The 22,973-nt window shown below is 40.6% G+C and overlaps 1 protein-coding gene across 3 annotated transcripts in view; it reads right to left on the bottom strand.

The window, feature by feature from the left end:
• CALD1 (caldesmon 1) overlaps positions 1-22,973 on the bottom strand; it is a 184,190-nt gene that overhangs the window by 92,634 nt on the left and 68,583 nt on the right. For 2 of the 3 annotated variants that reach the window (XM_044246602.1, XM_044246605.1), the window contains exon 3: positions 5,035-5,144. In XM_044246602.1, the coding sequence (XP_044102537.1) occupies positions 5,035-5,105 (71 nt within the window). In that variant the 5' untranslated portion in view covers positions 5,106-5,144. Of the gene's footprint in view, positions 1-5,034; positions 5,145-5,845; positions 5,962-22,973 lie in introns of those variants that run through there. The other variant, XM_044246603.1, reaches the window with a different exon arrangement.

Here is a 22,973-nt window from a genome sequence, read left to right as displayed (position 1 = left end):
GCATTTGAAAGATTCTGATTTAAAATTTCAAGACCTCAATGCTAAGCATTGTAAATAAAAGCATTTTTGTGTTTGTGTGTCATATAACCATTGATTGGCTACACTATTAAATCGGGTAAAAACCTTTTAGTGACCAAGTCCTGGGAGGGAACTACTTAGACTCCCTGGATTTAAAAAAATTGTTTGTTTTTCTACTATAGTAAAAATATTTACTTTCAGAATGTCTAATCATCAGTGTATTTCAGAGGCTCATAAAAATGTATGAATGATGACAACAGCAAGAGTGTTTCCATTCTCTTTATTTATGTCTTTGAGCCTCTGAATCTGATAACGCCACTCTACAATAGGGGCCTTTCTTCTGATCAAAAAGAGAAACTCAGTGCTGGATGTGGACGGCATGAGCTGGGAATGTAATGAGTTCACGTCTTGAAAAGTGGGAGAGCTGCTTGTTGTGTGAACAAGCCCAGCACTGGGAAAAGTGTGACCAACTGAAGACCTCACGGAGAAAACATCACTGCCCGTTTCTCAGCAGACAAACCCAAGCTCAAAACTCTTGTGGCCACATGTAAAAGAGAAACTCCACTGGAATGGGTGTCGACTTTTGTGGCTGAGATACCATCTAGAAGTCCTTCCTTGAGCCCTGATACCCATCACCTCCACTCGAAATTCATCACGAAGTAGCAAATTCCTGCTCTTCATCTTGCCTAAGGTTCCTGGAGCCTCTGAGGAGTACAGAAAGAAAAGCTTCATATTTTTTATTTTGCTCTGTTTTATGGTAAATGTAAAATAGTATCTTTAATTCTTTGTGTGTTTTGAGAATCAAATTAGAGAACTATAGTAATAATTAATAGAGATGCTTATTGAATAATACTCAATAGACAAAAATGATCATTCAGGAAGTGGTTAGGTAATAAATACTAGATGATTAGTACTGTGTTAATACCTCCATGTATTACCTCTTTGTTTTCCCGCAAAAGCACGATAAGGTGAATATTATGTCCGCCATTTAAGAGAGGAGAAAACAAAGTTAGAAATACTGAGTAATTTTTAAGCTCATGTAGGTAATTAAGTGGTAGACCTGGGATCTGAAAGCACAGGCACACCCTTGACTGCTAAGCTCTACTGTCTCCCACTGCTAATGCCTTCTTGTGTGTCTTCATTTATATGGGACATATATGTTCCACTCAGACATACCGACTGCTGGTGCTGTAATCAGTCCATCTTTACCAGATACATATGAAAGGCCCAGCATTCTTTTTTTTTTAACTTCTACTTTCTACTTGAGCAGGAAAAGAGCTGAATTTGACCCCTTCGAAAATATTTCCTCTTCCCCTATATTTTCCCCCTTGAAATGTATCTATGCCCTGATGATACAAAAGCACCTGTGTAAATCATCCAGGGTAAGATGGATTAGGAATGCAGATGGGAGAAGAAATGGAAACACACGAGTCAAGGGTTAATGAAGATGCACACAGGCCAGTGGAAAACACATTTAAGACGCACTGAGAAACACAGAGACAAAGGCAGAGAGAGACTGAAATAAAAGATAGATACAGGAAGGAAAGCAGAATAAACCAATTAATTTTTTTTATCTCATGATATAGATGAAAAATAATAAAGAGCAAAACTATTATTTGTTCAAATAGGCAACTACTTTAAAAATACAGTTTAATTTGAGGTGTGTACAAATAGTATCTTTTACTTAGAAACAATGCACTTAGAATTTTCACTGATTCCTTGTTCAATCTATTTTGTCTATTGCAATGTTTTTGCCCCTTTTTGCTCAAGATTGCTCTGAAGTTACTAATCCACCAAGGATATGAGCTTTGTGACTATTGGGACACTGCTTGGACTGGGACCACTTATCCCTGTGATTCAGTGTAATACCTTGTGCTTTATAAAGAGTCAATACACTTTTTTTTTGATGATGATGAAATGAAGTACTTCCTTCTACCAAATCATCTTAAGGACTCAAGAATGATAGCCAAATGTAGGACAAGGACAAGCTGAGTAACAAAAAGATGCGCAGGCTAAGGGAAGGACAAAGAAGGGAAGGATGTATTTGATGGACCAGGCTCATAGTCAGGCTATGGAAAGCCACATGATTTCAAAGAGCCCAGAAGAGAACCAGAAGAGCGAGGTGGGTGTACGACAGTCCCGGGGCAGCGTGATGCAGTGACGGCATTCCGGTCCTAAACCCTTGAAAGCCAGCAAGGCACAAAACGTACGGTTAGCTTTTTAAATAATCTTTTAAATTTATTCTGAAGAATGAATGTGTAAGAATCTGGGTTGTTTTAATTTGTGGTTATAACATCTGGTGAAAGTACAAGTTTTCAATTATTTATCACTGCAAAGCTGAACTTCACCTGCTCGTCAAGCCCAATAACAACTACTTGAAATAACAGGGTATTTTTATCTGGAGAGCCTTTGTGTGCAGGCAGTGGAAGTCAATAGACCTTCTCTTCTCTGTGGTGTCGCTTTCCCCACACTGTCTGCAGGGGTATAGCATACAAAGGGCACAAGCCATCTTTAATACTTTTCAAGGAGTTTTGGGGTATAAATTATACTTGAGGATATAATAAGTAGTGTCTTGATCATCACTTGGTTTTGACAGGTTGAAAAGCATGAAGCATACTTTTCCCAATTCTGTCATTCTGTTGGTTTACCCTCAGTGCCCAAAATAGGGCTTAGAACAGAGTAGATGCCCACCAAAAATTTATGGGAAGTGTGAATGAATGAATCTGCAGCTCTGAGCCTTGAGGCCACTCTATTTTTGCTAATTTATACCACCAGCACTCCTGGTCTGGGTTGAGTCCTTTCTTTTAGTTCCCTAAATCCAAAGGCCATTTAGGTCTTCTCTAATCTGACCCTGGGAAATTATGTGTAAGGCCATAGGGTCACATTTTCCAAAATGCAAAATGCCTTACTGTTTTAAATAAAGTAATATATGACCATTAGTGAAAAAAAAAGAAGTTAGACAATACCAAAAGCAAAAGGAATGTGAAAATGACCACCAATCCCCTAGAGAAAAACCGACTCCTGCTACAGATGAGGAAGCCAGGTCTAAAGATAAAGGAAGAGTGATTTGCCCAGGGTCTTCTATGTCCTTTATCTTCCGATCAAAACCATGAATTTGGATGGTCCCTGATTTTTGGCTCAGGCCATCTGTTTCCTGTACACACCCTGAACTTTACCATCAAAGTTGGTTGGACCATAAAACCTGACCTTCACTTTCCCATAAACGATCAGATTTTATAAAATCCTAAAGAGTGAACACGGACTTATTTAACACATCACAGAATAACAGACCTAGAAGGTTCATCTTGAAACGTGAAAAGGTAAACAGTACAAGTGTAAGGAAATACTTAAATGCTTCCTTTGGGAAAAAAAAATAAAGAAAAGGAATCAGATGGAACATAATACCCCAATTAGGATAAATTTGTATAAATTTACTTTAGATTATTAAGGGTACCTAACTAAGCTTCACGGAGTACATTCCTTTAATGACTGACTTTAAAGGAAAATATGTCCTTGTACACAAAACAAAAAACCAGAAGGGATGAACCATGTAGATGTGTAGAAAATTCTTAGGCAAAATTCTGGTTCTAAGGAAACCAAGTTTGTTCACTGTAATTAGAGTATTTGAAATCACAGCAATTTTGTATTAGTGTTCCTTGCACATCGATTTCCCATCTCCCTGCTCACCTAGAAAAGCAAAGATGCTGAAGATACTGATCTAGCCTGATGCCCAATTTCCTGTCCTCATTCCTGAGTCCCTCTAGCCCCAGATGCTGGCCTGGTCTGTTTTTTGATCTTGCGATATGTTGGTTTCCTAGAAAGCCATGAGGGACATAAAAGCAGAAGCACACCTATGTGTATCTCATCACTGCTTCCCCTGTCCCTAACACAGACACGGAAATTTGGTTGGCGCTTAATAAATATTTGTTGGGTCAAGGTATTCCATTAACTTTCAGTTGGATCGGGGCCATGTAACACAACACTGGGAAGAGTAAGAGGTATGGCCTCCTGGGCTCGGAATTGCCTATAAGATGTATAAGATGGTGATGGCCGCTCAGCATGGATGCTCTCCTTAGTTCTCCCCATCTCCTTGACACTTTTGTCTCCTCTGATGGCTTCTGTTACGTCTTTAGGACCTCTCATTCTCCCTATGCTTGCTTTTTTGACATTATCACTACTGTCCACTTGGCACCCCACATTGGGTGTTTCCAAACTTATCCTCTAATAATCATTTATTTCCCTTCCTGAACAAAGATAGAACATTTCTATCTCCAAATGCCTGGAGAGAATCTCCATTTACATGTGGTTTCTCCCTGAAATAAAATTCTTCCCTCTGGCCAGGTACACCCAAGAATGCCTACTCTGTCTGATTTAAGTCACATTATATGTCCTTTGCCCTGAGGCCCAAATTTTACAAGATGCATTTATGCCCCATACCTCGTATGTCATTGCTTTACTGCCCCAACCTGTCCTTGAAGTCACCACAACAGAGGCCTCAAACAACACAAGAGCTTTCAACTAGACTCAGAATCTCCATTAACTATTAACCTTTAATATGTGGATTACTGGATTTGGTTACTTTTCTAATAAGAATAAAAATTTTTCACAAGATCCATCTGGGTCTTATAGCCTTTATATTTTTAGACCAAAGACTCCCATTTCCTAGTTGGTTTCATAGTCAGCATTTGTCATTTTTTCTGTCATTTCAACATTATAACTGCTTTTAAAACTTTTATCCACACATTGCCTTTGTTATTCAAAAATTCCAGTGTAGGCTCTGACTTAATGCAACTATTTGCTTCCTCTAGAATCTCTCTCTTCCTTGATGTTGGTTTTCTTTCTTTTTTTTTTTTTTTTTACACAGCATTTAGAATCCTAACAGGAGAATTTTCCATAACTACTTTGGCAAACAGTTTAGTGTGCAATATATTTGGCTCTTCAGAGTGATGATCTTTGGAGCATGAAACCAGCACTATTAGTAACAGAATACAAATACTGTCCAACTTAGATCCTTACCTTTCTGCTTCCAGACGCATCTCTTCCCGCTTTTGCCTCCTGAGTTCTCTGCGACGTTCAAAATCATCCATGGTGTGGCTTCAGGTCTAGGGAGACGGGAGAATCTGGACCTAACAGGGAGGAGGTAGGTCAATATCACAGATGAATCAAAGTGTTTCCCATGAATCACTTTCAGCTTTGGCCCCCTGCCATTTCTTCACCCTCTCTCTTCTTCTTTACTCTGAAGAAAAACACCTTAGAAGGCTGGCAAGGTGGCTAGTGACCTATTTCTGGCTCCCGAGCTGAGTCCTTCATGTGCTAAATTGAGTCTCATTCATGAAACTTACTTATTAGAGACAAATAAGTAAAGATCCCAGGATTACAGTTAAAAATCAATAAGTAAAAACCTCAGGAGACAGAGAGACTTTGAAGATTTGAAATCCTGGTAAGAACACTTAAGAGCTACTGAATGATTTTATTCTTTGTAACTTTCTGAGCCACAGACAAAGGTTATGAAAAAGTGAACAAAGAAAGAGGAAAAGAGAAAAAAGAAAAAAGAAGTGGCACAAAAAGGAATATGTAGGTATTAAGAGAAAAGGAAAAGGAGAAGAATGAAAATAGTAATAAAATAATAGAAGTATCTAGGCATAATTTGTATATTCTGAAAGAATATTAATATCAGAATGATAAAAAAAAAAAAAAAGACCACAGCAATAATACCATGAATAAACGTAAGTCAGCAGCATTTTTAAAAGCAGTTGCAGATGATCAAGCTGTTTCAGAGCTCCAAAGTCCCGGCTCTTTGTGACCAAACCGTTTTATCCTCTCCTACCTCCTCCGTGATGGTTTTAATCCCAGAAAGATCTTCCCTTTCCAGCTCTTCAACTGAGGAACTCGCTTCCCTTGCGCTCCTGTGCCATGAAGCCAAGGATTCCAGAATTCCCCTGCAGCCCCCAAACCCAAAATGACTACCAGAAAAGGGGAAGCGGGCTCTTTTTGTCCTTGCTTTGTTTACAGAGCTGTCAGTGGTTAGTTAAACTCGGCCTGGAATCTGGCATTTAAGGCCTGCTTGAAGATTGTTTCCTGTGTGGAGCGGGAGGCCTCCACTTCCTCTGGAATCCTAGACTCTCTGCTGCACTCAGATCACAAAAAATATTTTCCAGCCCTTTCTGTGCACATGAGACGAGCCATTTGCCCTGCGTAGGAAAATAAGGAGCTGTGCAAAACGTAAAGCCTTCGCCTAATGAGATTTTTGCTTGAGGGGTGCAAAAAGCAAAACTCGGAGTTTGAAGCCAGGCTCAGAAAGTATCCTAAATAAATCGTCAGATTCTTTAATTTTTCAAGCATTTTCCCCTGAAAAAAACTCACAAAAACAAAAATAAAATCTCTGCCAACAAAAACACAACTACGCAATGTTTGCATTTTTCCCCCTTTCTTATCCCTCAGGGTATTATTTATACTGCTTATAAATCTTTAAGAAATTTGAATTTTGGTGTTTATTGGGAATTTTAAAATTTGAAGGTGTTTCTCCATCTTACTCTTAACAAGAGTACTTTCTAAGTACTTTGCTGGTTATGAAGAAAAGAAACCGTTTTCCTTTACTATTTCATCAACCATAAATATCTTTTCGTTTTCCAGCTTGATCTCTCCATAGTTATCAGAATGGACAACAAGTGATTTGAGCATCCCTTGAGAGGTAGTGGTAGTGGTGGGGGGTGTGTCTCTGCCCCCCCCCGCCCCACCCCCAAGAGGGCTCCCATTCTGAGTGCAGTGCGGGAAGAGAAGGGCCCTATGGGCAGTGGGACTGAACTTTGGGGACTTGAATCCTAGGTGCAGGGAGAGAGTAAACTCTTCTCATCCCTTTTCCGTGCAGTCTTTTGTTGTAGACAAACCACTTGGCTGATAACTATAGCAACAGCAAACAGAAATGGGAGAAAGGGGTCTGTCTGTAAGTAAACAATTTCACTTTTTTTTTTTTTAAAGATTTTATTTATTTACTTGACAGAGATCACAAGATCTCTCTTGAGAGAGGCAGAGAGGCAGGCAGAGAGAGGAGGAAGCAGGCTCCCCAGCAAGCAGAGAGCCCGATGGAGGGCTCCATGCCAGGACCCTGAGATCATGACCTGAGCCGAAGGCAGAGGCTTAACCCACTGAGCCACCCTGGTGCCCCTCACTTTTCTTAATTCATCCAAGTAGCTTGAAAAGCATCCCCGAAACCCTCTGCTCCTTCCTCCCCCAAGCTCCGCTGGCCTGTGGGCTGCTTGGTTAGTAGCCACGCCTTGAGTTCCCCAGGCTACACAGGTGTGCAGGTGCTAACAGCAGCGAAGTCAGTACCCCCAAGCAGGCTGGGGACACGCACGGTTGCCAGAGCCTGGCCATGTCTCGGAGTGCTCACAGGGCGGGGAGACTGAGTAAGAGCACGTGGCCCCTTTGGCTGCTCGCCCTCCCCGGCTCTCTCCCCACGCAATTTCTTCTTTCGTTACCCATTGTCTTCACCTACTCCTCACCTTTTAGTACTTACTTGGGTGCTTTCTGTTTTCTTTCCCAGCCCTAGACGAAGTCTATCTGTCCATTTATTCATGTGAAAGCTGCGGAGCATGTACGTGGGGGCACTGGGGTGGGGGAGAGGGTCACTGTTGGATGCATCTACGCAGACACGTACCTTTCTGGGTTACAGTTTGTGGACATGTGGCAAGAGCATCTGAGAGAGAGGAGAGGGCACACGTGCATGATGGAGGTAGGACCCTCCATTAGGGTATATGAGGTTGTGCAGGAGAGGGAAGGTGTGTATGATTATGAAAATGGTTCTCAGTTGCTCTCCCACCAGGTTGGGGCTGGAGGTCTTCCTTAATCATCATTATCCCCCAGAGCTCCTCCAAACTTCTCTAGCACTGTCCTATTAAGGGGAGCCATGTCTGGGGAGACTGTGATTTTCCCCCCTTTACTGGGGAGCAGTGGCTTCCATGTCCCCAGCTCCTAATCTCTCATTTCCTCCCCTACCCTCAGTCAATGCTGAGTCTCTTCCAGCAACACTGGTTGGGAAACAAACTCTCAACCAATGTCAAGGCAAAGAGATTCTGTAAACTGTGGCACTCTAGAGGGTCACAAATGGTCAGGTTAGCCTGAAGAGAAGTATACGCTGGGGAAGTTATATACCCATGAATGTGAGAGAAGGGTTCTTGAAAGGTTTTTTTTTTTAAATTTTTTATTTTTTATAAACATATAATATATTTTTATCCCCAGGGGTACAGGTCTGTGAATTGCCAGGTTTACACACTTCACAGCACTCACCAAAGGGGTTCTTGAAAGTTTTATGAGAAAAATCTAAATTTTTGTATTGTAAGGGAGGATTGTAGTCATGCTATTGAAAAGACTCTGACATGACTTCTGCTGATGAATCATTACCTAGGATACCTGTGTCTTTTCAATATGGGTTCCCAAATACTAGATTTTCTTTCTTTCTTTCTTTCTTTTTTAAGATTTTATTTATTTATTTGACAGAGATCACAAGTAGGCAGAGAGGCAGGCAGAGAGAGAGAGGAGGAAGCAGGCTCCCTGCTGAGCAGAGAGCCCGATGCGGGACTCGATCCCAGGACCCTGGAATCATGACCCAAGCTGAAGGCAGAGGCTTTAACCCACTGAGCCACCCAGGTGCCCCCAAATACTAGATTTTCTTAAGACAGGGCAAAATCTATGCTGCTGTAGTTAAGAAATAAGTCAGTGTTACAGATTCCAAATCAGTTAACACGTAGCCCTTTCCTTCTGGTAATGACACCACAAAATCCAGTTAAGGGCAGGAGAACATTGTGAGCAGACAGCTTTCTAATCTACCACTCAGTTATTAGGATGAGAAGCCAGGGAGAAAGCTAAGTCCTATCTACCTTCAAATCATCACAAACTGAACAGTGAATGGGTTGGGGAAGGCCTTGGGATCTTTGGGCAATGTTACTGCTCATCTTGGAATGCATCAAGAATAAAATCTATTGTGTCAGGGACACTGGAGAAGTTAATGCAGCATCCAGAAGTCTCTAATGTTTATTGAATATGTACAATGTTGGGTTATTTTTTTTTTACTTTTTTTAAAATTAATGGATATCATTCCTTAGAATAGTTTCAAGTTTAAAGACAAAATGAACAGAAAGTGCAGAGTTCCCATCCTTTCCTCTCCCCTGCCCAGTTTCTTTTATGTTCATACTGAATTATGTAACCCCATCCCTAAAAAATATATTGAAGACCTAAAGCCTCAGAATGTGACTTTATTTGGAAAGATTGCCTTTGTAGATGTCAGTCAAGCTAAGATGGATGGGCCCTAATCTGATATTGTTAGTGTTCTCATAGAGAAGGGAAATCTAGACACAGGAGCAGACATACACAGAGAGAAGACAATGTAAAGACACAGGGAGAATGCCCGGAGAAGGTAGAGGGAGAGCTGAGAGAGAGAGATGGAACAGCTTAGTGAGAGGGAGCCCTGCTGACACCTTGATTTTGGATGTCTAACTTCTAGAACTTTGAAGACAATGCTTGTGCTGTCCTAAGCCCTTCCTTTTGTGGTACTGTGTTATGGCAGCCCTAGAAAACTAGTACAGCCTAATTCACACCTTGTAGCTGTGCAGTGCATTTGTTACAACTGATGAACCAATACTGACACATTATTATTAACTAATATCCATAGATCACATTAGGTTCCATACCTGATGTTGAGTCATGTATCAACCATCATAGTATCAGAACAGTTTCCTGCACTGAACAGCCTCTGTTCTCCATCTCCTCACCCTTCCCTCCCTCCCCTGCCCCAACCTTTGGCAACCACTGATCCTTTTACTGTTTCTGTAATAACTATGGCTTTTCCAGAATGTCATATAGTTGAAATCATACAGTATATAGCCTGTTCAGACTGGCTTTTTGCACTTAGCAATAGGCATTTAAGTTTCCTCTATGTTTTTTTTTTGTTTTTGTTTTTGTTTGTTTTTTTTTTTTTTTTTTTTTTTTTGTGGCTTGACAGCTCTGCTCTGCTGGGCCATTTAAAAATATGTTAAATTATTTTATCTACATAATAAACCTGTAAAGTAGCTATTAAAATCCCTGTTTTGCAGATTTCAAAGTGTGTGCTTTTAACCACTATAATATTCTTGGACTAATCCATTATTTCCCTCTAGGAACTGTTTCCCCTTTCAGGAAATAAATTAGAGTGCCCTGGGAAAGTTCTGAGAAGACTATTGTCAGTGACCTCTGGTCTAATTCATTGGATCATATAAACTTAGGTAAGAAGTGATCTTCAAAATTACCCATGCCTCTTCAATTGTACACCCATTTGGTTTAAATAACAGAATTATCACGTCTCAGAGATCTCAATTAAATTAAACCTTGCAGATATCGATTAAGACTCTATTATTTTGTCATATTTATTTATTTATTTATTTATGTTACTTCTTTTTAATACTCATAAACCAGGACGCTCGGATTCTGGACAGTATCACTGCATACTTTTGTCATATTAGAGTTTCTTCTCTTGCACTGCACCTTCCTTATTATATACCTTCCTCTTCTGACCACTATAACTTCATCCCCAATGTAACTATTTTTCTTTTATTGCAAGGAACCCTAATGTTTCAAGACTCATACCATTATTATACAGATCTTTCTGACTAGTCACCATTATTTACCCACTGCAAATTTCACGGTCTGACTCATTCAGTGAAGTCCCACCAAAAAAACATGTATACCGTCAATATGCAATAAGCATTTACTGAGCACCTACTGTGGTCCCAAGTTTTATCACATGCCCTGGGGATAAAACAGTGAACAAGACTGAAAAGGTCCCTGTCCTCCTAGAACTTGTATTTCAGACTTTCTTGTTACTTTAAACTTCTACCAGGTCTATCATACCCATCTTCAATTTTGGATCACAACTATGAGCTGTATTCTGGTTTTTATTCTCGAGATTCAGGGCTTTGTGGGAGGATCCATGTTTCCCTGCCTCAAAGTTCTGCGTGAATTTCAGCTGGGTGCTCACTGTGGCTAAGTGATGCTTCTCTCCAACCTACATGTACTGGGTGATTCCTGGGTGTCACATCTCCCGCAGGATTCCTCACCTCTGCCCTTCAAATGGTCTTCACTCACTTCAATCCTTTGGTTGTCTTTCTCCACAAACCCTTGGCAAACAGTGATCTGGACTCAGACTTAGGAATGTGAAATGAGGTGCTTGGACTAGACAAGGTCCAAGGTTTCATCCTACTCTATGTAATACTATGGTTCCATGCCTGCTTTCCCATCCAGCAAAGATGGATGCATCAAACATGATATGTCCATGTTTCCTCCTTTTCAGGTCTAAATGATATCCAAGTACATGCTCTTCTGATTTTCTAATTTAGAAAGCATTAACTTTCTTTCCAAGCACATTGTCTGATGGCATCCTAGATAAAACTATTTTATTGCTTCTCAACCACGTCATTCAATTTTCCTTCTCTGCACTTGCAATTCACACATCGCATCCATCTGGAATGGGCTCCCCATTTCATTGTCCATATTCTATTTAGTCATGAATTCCTAGCTCAGATTTCACTTCTTCATTTTGGCTTTCCTGAGGACTCTAGCTTAGAAGTGACTATCTCTCTCCTCGAACATCTATCATTTATTTTGGTAATTAATAAATGTACTGCTTTGCCACTGCTTGATTGTTCTAACTACTAAACTAAATATTTTATTGAGATCATATTTTCTGTATATTTTCATTCTTAAGGCCACTTATGAATATAGATAACCATTGCTTAAAAAATCTCTTCACTATCGGGACATAATAGGCACCCAGGAATTATAGCTGATTTGAACCATCAGATTTTTATTCTAGATTTTACCATTCTGAGTATAGAAAATGTAATTCCAGCTGATTCATCTCTATATTTTATTGACTGATCAGTGTTTGCAAAGTGAATTAAAGACTATATATGAATCTCAAAAGTTATATAAACCCACATTTGCAGTAGTTACACAGTAAATCTGGCAGTGTTTTCTTTTTGACTGTAGAAAATGAACTTTTGTCCTTTTTAAAAAAATTCAATTTATCAACCTGCTTTGCTCTTTTCTGAACAGAATAGTTCATTTGGGACTCAAAAAACAAATAAACACATGGATTGTAACATACAGTTTGGACTTAACTTTAGCTCAACCTTCACCATCTTGTTCCAAAAATCTGTGCTACTTAAGAAAAAAAAAATACATGCAATCACCAAGGCACATTTGTCAAGACCAGCAACACTGAATAAGAATCAAGGGGATCAACCTGAAGAGCTCTGTCTTAAGTTGTTTCTGTTCTCCAGTGAGTGGAATCCAAAACATGAAGCCCCACTAAGAGCAGGCTAACAGGTTATGGCCTGTTTTGTTTTGTTTTTTCTCTCCATTCCTGCTCAGTCTTTTATCATTACTTTTTCTCTATTTGTAGTTCTCCATTTGCAAAACACTGACAGACTTAACATGACTAAAATCAATGTCTTTGTGTCCTCTCTTCACCTTAGTTAAGAGTGGACAGTTTGGGCATTTAAGATTTATGAAGTGATGGTGTTTATGTACACTGATTCCAGCACTTGGGAAGACAACACATTTAGGGACTTATGTTAGCATAAACATTTCTGCTCTATTTGGAGCACTTCTGATCTCTAGGGCAATCATTGTTTGACCCTCTGGTAGGAAAAGTAGATTCATCTCCATTTAAAGAAAGAAGACTGAGACGTATAGAACTTTGGCAAGAGCTCCTGAACCACAGCCAATCAGTGGGAAACCACCGCTGGTATTTAGAATAATCTCTACACCATTCTGAGAAGAGTGAGGAGAAGTGAAAATGTGGAACACAATTACTTCTGTGCCTTCCCTCCCCCGTTCCCCAGAGTTTAAAATACTTTTCCTTGGTAAACTCACGGAAACTACACTGAAAGGCATAGGTTAATACCAATTTAGAACAGGCATGGGGCCACTTCTGCTCTTGGCCCCTAGAAAGAGGTCAAAGGCATAGGTGAGAACGCTGAGGCAAAGATGAAACTTCTTTACCAGTCTGTGTCTGTGTGAGAACCAAAAATGCTCTTTGGCAGAAGAAATGTGTAAATGTGTTTTCTAAATATATGCCTGACAACAGAAGCTAATTCTGATGTAAAAGGATGGGGTCCTTGCCCCAACAGAACTATCCAATAATGGGTAGGGCTGTAGTGAAAGATAGTTTTTAAGATTCTATGGCTGTGCTGTCTAAAATGGTAGTCACTAGTCATGTGAGACAATTCAAGTGAAAAATAATGAAAAGTAAATAAAATAAAGAATTCCGTTTCTAGCTTCACTAGCCCCATTTCAAGTGCTCTGTGGTTACCATGTAAGACAACGCAGAGAGCGTTTTCATCACCACAGAAAGTTCTGTTAGAGAGCTCCCCCGGAAGGCCTTCTAACTCCCTGCATGAAATGACTGCATTGTGTGAAGTCATGTTCTGCAGTTCAGAGATAAGACGGTGTGTAAGACATGGTCTCAGACTTGAAAGACCTGATAGTCTCATAGAGGAGTTGTAGTAATACGTGGGCTGTGGTACAGGACAGCTTTTGGAAGCCTGGATGTGCTCTTTTAATCCCTTCATGAGTAACCTCTCTGTTCTCCTGCAGAGGGTCATTGGGTGAGACAGTCTCACTGTGACTAAGCACTTGCTACTAAGTGCTTAGCACAAGCAAAAGCAGCTGAGACAGGGTCTGAAGAAAGATCACACTTTTAACTATGTAACAGGAACCACGAGTGGTTTATTTGCAACACAAGATCAGAGCTCATAGGTCTTTACCAACGGTAAACATGGAACAAAGATTATCCATATTTTACACAATAGTGATTTGACTTGCACAACCCTTTGGCCTTTCTGATCTACTCAGCTGTAAAAATATCGGCAACCTGGGAGTCGGTTCTTTGTGACTGTTTTTCCAACTAACATTTCCAATTTAGGGATCAAAAACTAGATCCAGGGGCACCTGGGTAGCTCAGTCAGTTAAGCATCTGACTCTTGATTTTGGCTCAGGTCATGATCTCAGGATCGTGAGATTGAGCCCACGTCAGGTTCTGTGCTGGGCATGGATCCTGCTTAAGATTCTCTTCCTCTCTTGCTCCCCACCGCCCCCCCCAAACCCCCCCCCCCACCATCTAGATCCAGAGCCTTAGCCAGCTATCATGTTGATACAAGGTATTATTAACAAGGTCAGACAGTTCAGATGGCAGGATATATATCCATTTACATTGTCGGAGACAATTCAGAGTTATGTGCCAGTGGAAACAGGTTTATACATGAAAGACATGCTATTATTAATTGGGGACAAATCATTCCCTAGTGAATTTTTCAACTTCTATTCATGATGATCTTCAAATGCATTTATTGTGTTCTAGAATTACAAAGCAAGTTAGAGGCTATCTTCTAGGAGTTTATAATCTTAATGAAAAGCTCTGAAACCAAGGGACATTATCCATGAGATCCCTTGGACATAATACATAAATTTACACAGAAGTTAAATAATAATTTGAAAAGTGCCTAGACTGCTTCCTCTTTCCTTTCACATGAATCATGTAGATGGTAGTTTTCCCAGTTGTGAGTTTGGAGAGTTCTGGACTTTTCTTCACATAAGAAATGACTCACAGTATAGGCTTAAGACTAGCATAAGACTACAGGATCCCTGAACAACTTACTCACTGACATGAGTTTGTATGGATACCTACAGATTTCTACTGGAGCACTTAATCTACGACTTGTATTTGAATTTCTAGGTACATATCTGTCTTTCCTAGAAGATGGTAATCTCCTTGAGGTTACTGCTCGTTTTCGTGATCCTTTGAAGTAGTATTAGGGAGTCGATCTGAGAGTCCCTTAACTATTTTTCCTTATAGTCAGCAAGGTTGAAGACTTGTTGAATTGGAATGGATTCCAGGGCATTTCTTTCATTGCACTTAAATGGTAAATGGAGGAACTTGACTGACGCCCTTTCAAAAGGCCGTGTGTGTCTCCAGGCTTTTAGTACTGCCTTGGGATGGATGGTGGCTCACAATGGAGCTCTATTTTATATTGCGATTTGTAGCTGTGCTTGTTTCCTCTGGTGGAAAAGAATCCTGACTTAGAAAGACACTCTGGCTTCAGGAGAGGGATATGAGGCATTTGTAACTGAGGGAATAGGCTAGTTCTGGAACATGGAAAGAGAAAGAAGGACAAAGAAGACATATGATGAATAAAAAAAGAAGAGAATCAGGGTTGGGCTGGAACTCTCTAAATTGCCAAGGTCTTTGGAGATTCCTTGCCACTCCTCCATCATAATTAGAAAATACTGACATTCAGAGCCGATTTAAATGCTTCCATCAGTCTTAAAAAAAAAAAAAGTGTTGCCTGATTTTGCTCTCTAACCATGTTCAGTAATTAGAAACATAAGGCACTGTTCTGGATGTTTGCTTGGGAACCCACCCCTCCCAAGCCTGGTGTCATTATCCATTGGCTATAGGACTTTTATCTTTTCTCACCATCTCTCTCAGGAGTCCCAGCCCAGGTCACAGGAAGAGTGTGAGGTTGCCACAAGCATTCCTGGAAAAACCTGGAGACCTCCGGCGCCACCTCAAACTCTAAACCACTCGGAAGAGACTCATTTTGCCTGCCTGCTTCCTTGCTGGAGCTCTATAAATCTGTGCTGCCTTTGGAAGGCAGTAGTTCCAGTGTGGTAAGGTAGGTATTCAAACCAAAAGAGACAAAGGGAGGACCTGGGTGTCAACCAGCTTGAAAGGACATCCTCGTTTGTTTCACAGAGAAAGCAAGCTGCTCTTACAACTGATTCTAGCATTCCTCACCCTCTTGCTGGGAAACATGCACTTCGCAAAACGCAGGAGAAGAACATAGTCTGGGAAGCTGCAGCAGCACGTTTTTACTTCTTACAAAATCCACAAGGAACACGGAGAAATACTTGTAATCAAGGACTTCAACTCAACAGGCACCTAGCTTGTCCAATTAAAACATGTGGCGACCACCTGCTAAGCATCTTACAAAAAATGATACCTTCTTGTTTTTCTACCTGACCTAAAGTTTCTTTGGAGCACATGTGCATTTCCCAGCTTTTCACGCTCAAACAATGCTATCCACACTAGGTATAAAGATGACTAAGCAATTTTGTATTAAGTAACCAAAGCAAGTCCTGCCAATTTTAGAATAATTAAGTTTCTGCCGTCTAATATAAACAGTTCCAAGAACTACATGCAGCCTACCAAAAGTATATATTACAAGTAGTCAACACTGTGGCCAGCTGGCAGACAGCTCAACCTAGTAAAGCAGAATTGTTCAGAATTCAGAGTATTATTTTTCTCTTCTTTCATTATTTTTTCTGCATCCAACTTTGTTTCTTTGGGAATGTTTTCAAGTACACAAAGCAAGAAACTGTTGTGGAATTGCACCTCCTGTAAATGAAGAAGCATTTCTCTTGAAATCCTCTGGAACACACAAATCATTCCCATTTCAGCCCTGTCTATGCAGACAGCCAAAGCAAAATGGAGCAAGTGATTCTACTTTGTTCCCCCTTCAAGCTGAAGTGTTCCTGCTTGCTTGATCATAAGAAAGGCATACATGACCACCAGACAAACAAATATGCACATTAAACTGTATGTCCATTGGGCACCAAAAATGCCTTCTTTCTGACCACAGATACTTGTACTGCCTTTACCAAGTAGCTCAGTGGGCCAGAATTTATTGCTAATAAGGCTGAAGTCATAGATTGAATACCACCAGGAATGAGTTAACTGTTTGAGAGAAAAAAATCCCTGAAACTATTGCCATGTGCTATGACACTGATCTTGGCCAGCTATAATGGCAGATGTGGCTCAAAAACTTCAACTTGAGAAAACAGAGATGGTTAGACTAACCCATTCCACCATAACTTCCAATAGCGTCAAATGAGTGTGTGTCATCACACAAAAGGTCTCTGCATATTCAACTGTATTATAAGCCCTGTTAATTCACTGAGATTAAATTCATACAGAGTCAAGAGTGGTTAAGGCTCTACAATGATCATCACAACGAAAACATCAGGAAAAACAATCAACAAATATTGTGAAGTAATATTCACATACTAGCCACCTTACTTGATATAGCAAATGAGCCGTGAACATGACGACTCTGCCCTTGTTGGGCTTATAGTCTAATGGTAGAGATAGGAAATAAATAAATAAAATACAAATTGGGATATGGGTTAGAAAGGAAAAACACACGGCTCCAAGAGAGTGACGGGAGTGACCTAATGCTTTTCTTTGGACTGAAATAGGACATCAGCAGTAACAGCTTTTTCAGACAGGAATGATATTAATACACGCACAGACATGGATTCATAAAGGAAATGTGAGTTCATAAGACCAGAGTTTATATTCATTAAACAAATACATATATAAAGACATCTGTTTTGAGCCAACACTCACTCTTCTGGGTGCTGATGAATCAAACTTTTTTCTGTTTGTCTCTCCTAAATAAGTGCGTGAGGAATAAAGTAGCTTAGTCAGGTTTGAGGGATGGTGAACTAGACTCACCCCTTCTTTCCCACCTCAGGTCCTGTGTAAGTGATATAAAAATAATGATCTATCAGATGCTGTCTGCCAAAATTTATATAGATTTAGAGAATCCACTGAAGATAACTTCACGTGGCTGAAGTAGGAGGCACATGTGAGGGAATCTTTTTGGAAACCATCCAGCTCAGTGACCTTCTGACAAGAAAAGCACATTTCCCACCCACGATTAAGCCAAACTTTGCTGATTGAAACAAAGCTGGACTACTTTGTTTTTTCATGATTCCAAGAAATGAACAGTCCATAATAAATTTACCCCAGTGGCAGAACATCGCACAACCAGCTTTTCCCCTTTGAATACCACAAACAGACCTTTTATTTGTTGACACACAGCCCCTGGACATTCATGAAAACAAGATGTTCTCTTGCTGCTTTTTAAGTTAAATGGATTTAAGTCAGGGTCTCAGCCGAATTTCAAAAACAGATGTTACATAGCAGAAAGGCTGAATTGACCCCAGAAATGAGAGGCCATTTCACTTGAACTTGAATATTCTTTGTTAGCAGGAGGAGCAATCAAAGATGCCTTTAACTGGAAACAGCAGCAACCCAAGGTTTACTACTGTCTCTGTTCAGTGACAGCCTGCGGGTCTGGGAAGCTGTTGGGCATGTAGGACTCCTGGTTTGGGGAATAAGCAGGTGAGGGATGATGACTGGGAAGGCTTACATGACTTGGTCATTGAAGGGCCTGGTGAGGAAGAATGATCTGCTTCCCACACACCACCATCCTGGTCCCTGGAACCTCCCAGGGGCCTTCCATGAAATGGCTTCCCTACACCCACCACATGACTCCTCTTCAGACCCCGCCCTTAATTTGAAAACACAGCTCACAGCCCAGGCCACACTCCTTTGCCCTGCAATAATACAGCCTTTGTTTCTGCCTCTGGGCCTTTGTCTCTGCTTCTTCTCTCCCATTACCTGATGTGCCCTTCACTTGGAGAAGAATGGATGACTTCTAAGAGTATTCAAATTCAAATTTAAAAAAAAACAACAACTACAAAAAACCCATGCTGAGCAAGAGAAGCACACATATGCAGGTCAGTGTGGGCCTCACGTTGCCAGTTTGTGACCCCTGATTATGGCCATGCATTAATGGCTGATCATGGGCCGGGCTACACCCTGTGACGGGATGTAAGAGTAAACCCACAAAAAAAGAACCCATACAAGCTTACAGTACACCTGGAGAAGTTTATTTACTTAGCCTGTGGTTAAATGGCACCTACTCTGTACCAAGCACAGTTCTCAGAATTTTATAAATATCATCTAAATCTTTGTTAGATGATATCATCTAAATTAGATTTAGATCATCTAAATCTAAATCTTTGTTAGATGATATTTATAAAAATCTCACCCAGAGAGGCTGAGTCATGTCTCCAAGGTCACAGAGCTAGGAAATGATAGAGCTGGTATTTACATCCAGGCGGCCTGGCCCCAGAGTCTGTGCTTCTAATCCCACTCATCTCAAAAGACCAGTAAGTGGATCATACAAGGTAGACTGTGGCAAGAGCCTTGATGATGAAATGACTGTGTGATTGTCTGGAAGGATCTATGCTCCTGTACAAATGTCCTTTAGTAGGCGCTGTTTCCTGGCCCAAGGATTTGGCCTGCTCCATGTTAGGGTAAGCTCCATTTATGATGTTTATTAGTGAAGTAAAAATGAATCTCCTGTGCTTGTGGGTTTGTTTGTTTGTTTTTTTAAAAGATTTTATTTATTTAACACAGAGAGAAAGAGCAAGCATAAGCAGGGAGAAGGCAGAGGGAGAAGCAGGCTCCCTGCTGAACAAGGAGCCTGATGAGGGACTTAATCCAGAACTCCAGGATCATGACCTGAGCCAAAGCCAGATGCCCAACCAACTGAGCCACCCAGGCATCCCTGAAACTCCTATTTATGTTCATTTGTGTTTTGGCAAACTGATTTATTATTTCACTTAAGTGGGATTTACTTTAGAAAATAGGCTGAATTCATTCTAAGGTCTTCAAAAATAAAATACAGTACTTCATACTTTGACTATTTCTTTGCTTTTTAAAAAATGTAATTAGTTTTAAACGTGAAGATCAGTCATCTAAGTTTATCTGTTTGTGTCAGTCTCAGGGCAGAGCCATGCTTGTGAGATGGGAAGATTGTTTGGGAGGCCTTCTTTAAGAAAGAGAATACAGGATTAAATGTAAAAGAAATTAGCAGAAGGGCTGTGACAGAGATGTGTCCAAGGGAGGGGTCCTCCAATTTCAGCTCCGCTGAAAGACCTTAGGGTCTTCTGAGCATTCCATAAAAATGTCACGGTTTCCTTACTTTGCTTTTAATTTTCGATGGCTTTGAAACTACAGTTATGTTCCCCTTCTAAAAAGTGTTTCCTGAAAACCAGAATTTAGGAAACAAATAATACTGGGCACAATTATGCATCATTCTTCAAAGCAATTTGCAGCAAAGTAGGATTATAGATATAGCCAGCACACTGCTATGTTTTGTGTATAAATGACATAATTAAGCATGACAGGTGGACAAGAGGGCAGAGAAACTTAAAATATTATGACTCTTTGCCAAGATGAAGCCAACAAAAAACAAAAGTATTGGAAATCACAGTTTACGTCACTGAGTGCATCATTGGATTCACCAAAGTTTCCATTGCATTGAATAAAAATTAGTCTGTTTTATAGGAGAGAATGAAGGAATGGTAGAATTGCTAATGTAGTCAAGACCTAACAAAGCACCTGAGATGGAGAGGGTCCAGGTCGCTATACTCCGGAAACAGTAAATTAATGAGTGATTGAATATGTATGTTTGAGGAACAAGAGAAAGGACAGATGGTACTAACGGTGGTCACAAGCCTCCACCTTAAACCTCAACTTACAACTGCATCTTTATTTCCAAACCATTAGCCAGCCTTCTGAGGGAGGCAGTCAGATGTACTCCCAGAGTCTCTCATTACAACACGTCTTTATGTTTACACACTGCGTAAGTCTGTGAAGGAGTCATATTCACAATCACGGGTATAATATACTTATGGAAGGAATTCTTTGAAGAATGTGGAGAAAATGTTTTTAGACGATGTCTTTCCTTCAGTCTCAGCCTGTGTGTGTGAATTCGCTCCCTCTCCGCGTCATCTGGGTGTGATCAACACACTTTCCCCAGACTGAGGATGCCCCATTCCATGATAGAGCCTTCCTGGTCATTCAGTAACAGGACTCAATATTAATGTTGGCCTTCTCCATCCCTTTATAAGAAAGTGTTTTCAGCCAAAGATATTAAACTAGTCAACCCCTCTTTTCTCCTGTCAGAGAAACAGCCAGCATCCTGAAATCACAGCTCATTTGTACTACATTGGCGTGAATATTCAGACTCCATTTGTCTCCAGCTCTTAAACGCTGGTGTCAGAGTGAATGATAGACATTTTGTTTTGAAAAAGGAGGAGGAAAAAAAGGCCGAAGTAATAATTTTGGCCCAAAATATCTGTTTCAGGGAATGCAGCTCTCCCTTTTCCTTAGTAAAAGTCGATTCAGAAAAAAGAAATATCTAGATTTAATTTGGCATTTAGTTGGACTTGGGATATAGAGAATGGTGGGAAGGAAACTGTTTCAGATGTGCCCCCTAAAAGTGAGTGCTTGTTCTACGTAAACCCTCGTGGAGTATGGCTGCACGTAGCACAAGTCATCCACAACTGCATTTTATTAAACAGCCCAAAGTAGAGTTCAGAAGCCGCTGGGTCTATGTACTTCCACTGTATATATCCACTCATAGTTATACACTCAGGTAAGACTTTTGATCATTTTGGTTGAAAGCTGTTGAATAGCACAATCATTCTTTTTTTTTTTTTTCTTTACTCATACTCATTAAAGCAAAAAGTCTGGAGAGGAATTCTGGAAGAGACTTTCTTCTAGAAAGTGCTCCTGGCACCACTGCCTGTTTTTCCCTGTCCTTTGTGGCCCTCATCTTGGTTTGTCCACCCTGGTACAACCCCCCTTCACTAAGAGCTTTGCTAGGCAGGAATGCGTCCTTCCACAGAGACACCTCTTAAAGCCAGCTGCAATTCCCTGGCCTGGAAACCTTCATCATTTGGCCAATGTTACAAAATCTGCATAAGGTGATGCTGGAATGTCCTCTTACCCTGCCTAATGTGGAGGTTTCCAGAATGTTGAGATGACTATGGGACTGTGTTCCTCTTGTCCTTTCAAGCCCTCACCGAACTTGGGCTCACTGTGTATTTTCTTCCTTATACCACATGACAAGGACCCAAGCGTGGACTCCTAAAGGTGAGATTCTTGGGGAAGGAGTGGATTCAAGACATTCTCACATATGAGGCTGGTTCTAGAGCCAAGACCAGAAATCTATAGGAAAGGTTCTTAGTTGTAAGAAAGCCCCCTTCAGATCCTGTGATAACAAGCTTGGGCACACTTGAACTAAACAAGAGACTGAGCACTTTATTAAAGGTGCCCAGGGAGACTCGTTCTGCAAAACTCAAGAAAAAAGAAAGAAAAAAAGAAACTTCTCTTTCCACTCCATCTGGAGCTTCAACTGACTCCAAAAATACTGGCCCACAGTGGTTATAAAATCTCCCATTTATGCTGTTCTTAAACAAGGGCAAAGGCTTACAACTCAAAGCACTTCTTTTACATGCTCATAGGAAAATCCTCTTTCTCTCCAAACTTTGTAGCTGACTGAAATTAATGAAACCCAGTCGGGAGGCACCTCTGCTGGCCACTGGCCACCATTCATTTGGAACACCCCACCTAGGCCATCCATGGATTGTCGAGCTATTTTCTCTTGACTACAAAATTTCTCTTTTCTCATGTTATGTAAATAACAATTTGAGTATAAATCACTGACTCAGGTGTCACTGGTATTCTGGATAGCTGCATAAAAATTGGCATTTTTTCCTGGCTCCTCAAAGAACACCAAGAGGGAAGTGAGGGTGTGGGTACATCAAGAAAGTTGGTATCTCATAGTTCATTAAAGAACATGGGTGGGGTGTGTAGACAAGGAGGAAGTTTCCAGAACTTAGAAAGCCTCTTCCACTGATAATCAGACAATCCAAGGAAAAATCAAGGTTCTGCTAAAGAAAGAGAACTAAGAGAGGAGAAAAAAAGAAAAAAATTGCAAGGAGAGAATTCAAAGGAAGAAAAGTAATACTTCAAAAAATAGAAGAAATGAATAAATATCTGTCCTTCTTTTGTTTGTATCAAAGAAAGCAGGAAAAATTAAGGAAACTGGTGCTGGGATGAACAGGTCCTGTGAGAAATGACATTTGCTGGTGGGGCTTAGGAGAAGATTGTTATGGCCATCATGGCCCGTCCATACTCCCTCAGCCCCCAGTCTGATCTGGCTGTGAAATTCTAAAATATTGCCAAAGCCTCCTTGAGAGCACAGGTAGAGGAGGGG

This window comes from Neovison vison, chromosome 4 (assembly GCF_020171115.1).
Source record: "Neovison vison isolate M4711 chromosome 4, ASM_NN_V1, whole genome shotgun sequence".
Lineage (NCBI taxonomy): Eukaryota > Metazoa > Chordata > Mammalia > Carnivora > Mustelidae > Neogale > Neogale vison.
Note: the sequence above shows the minus strand (reverse complement) of the source record. Positions and strands in the feature narration are given on the sequence as shown.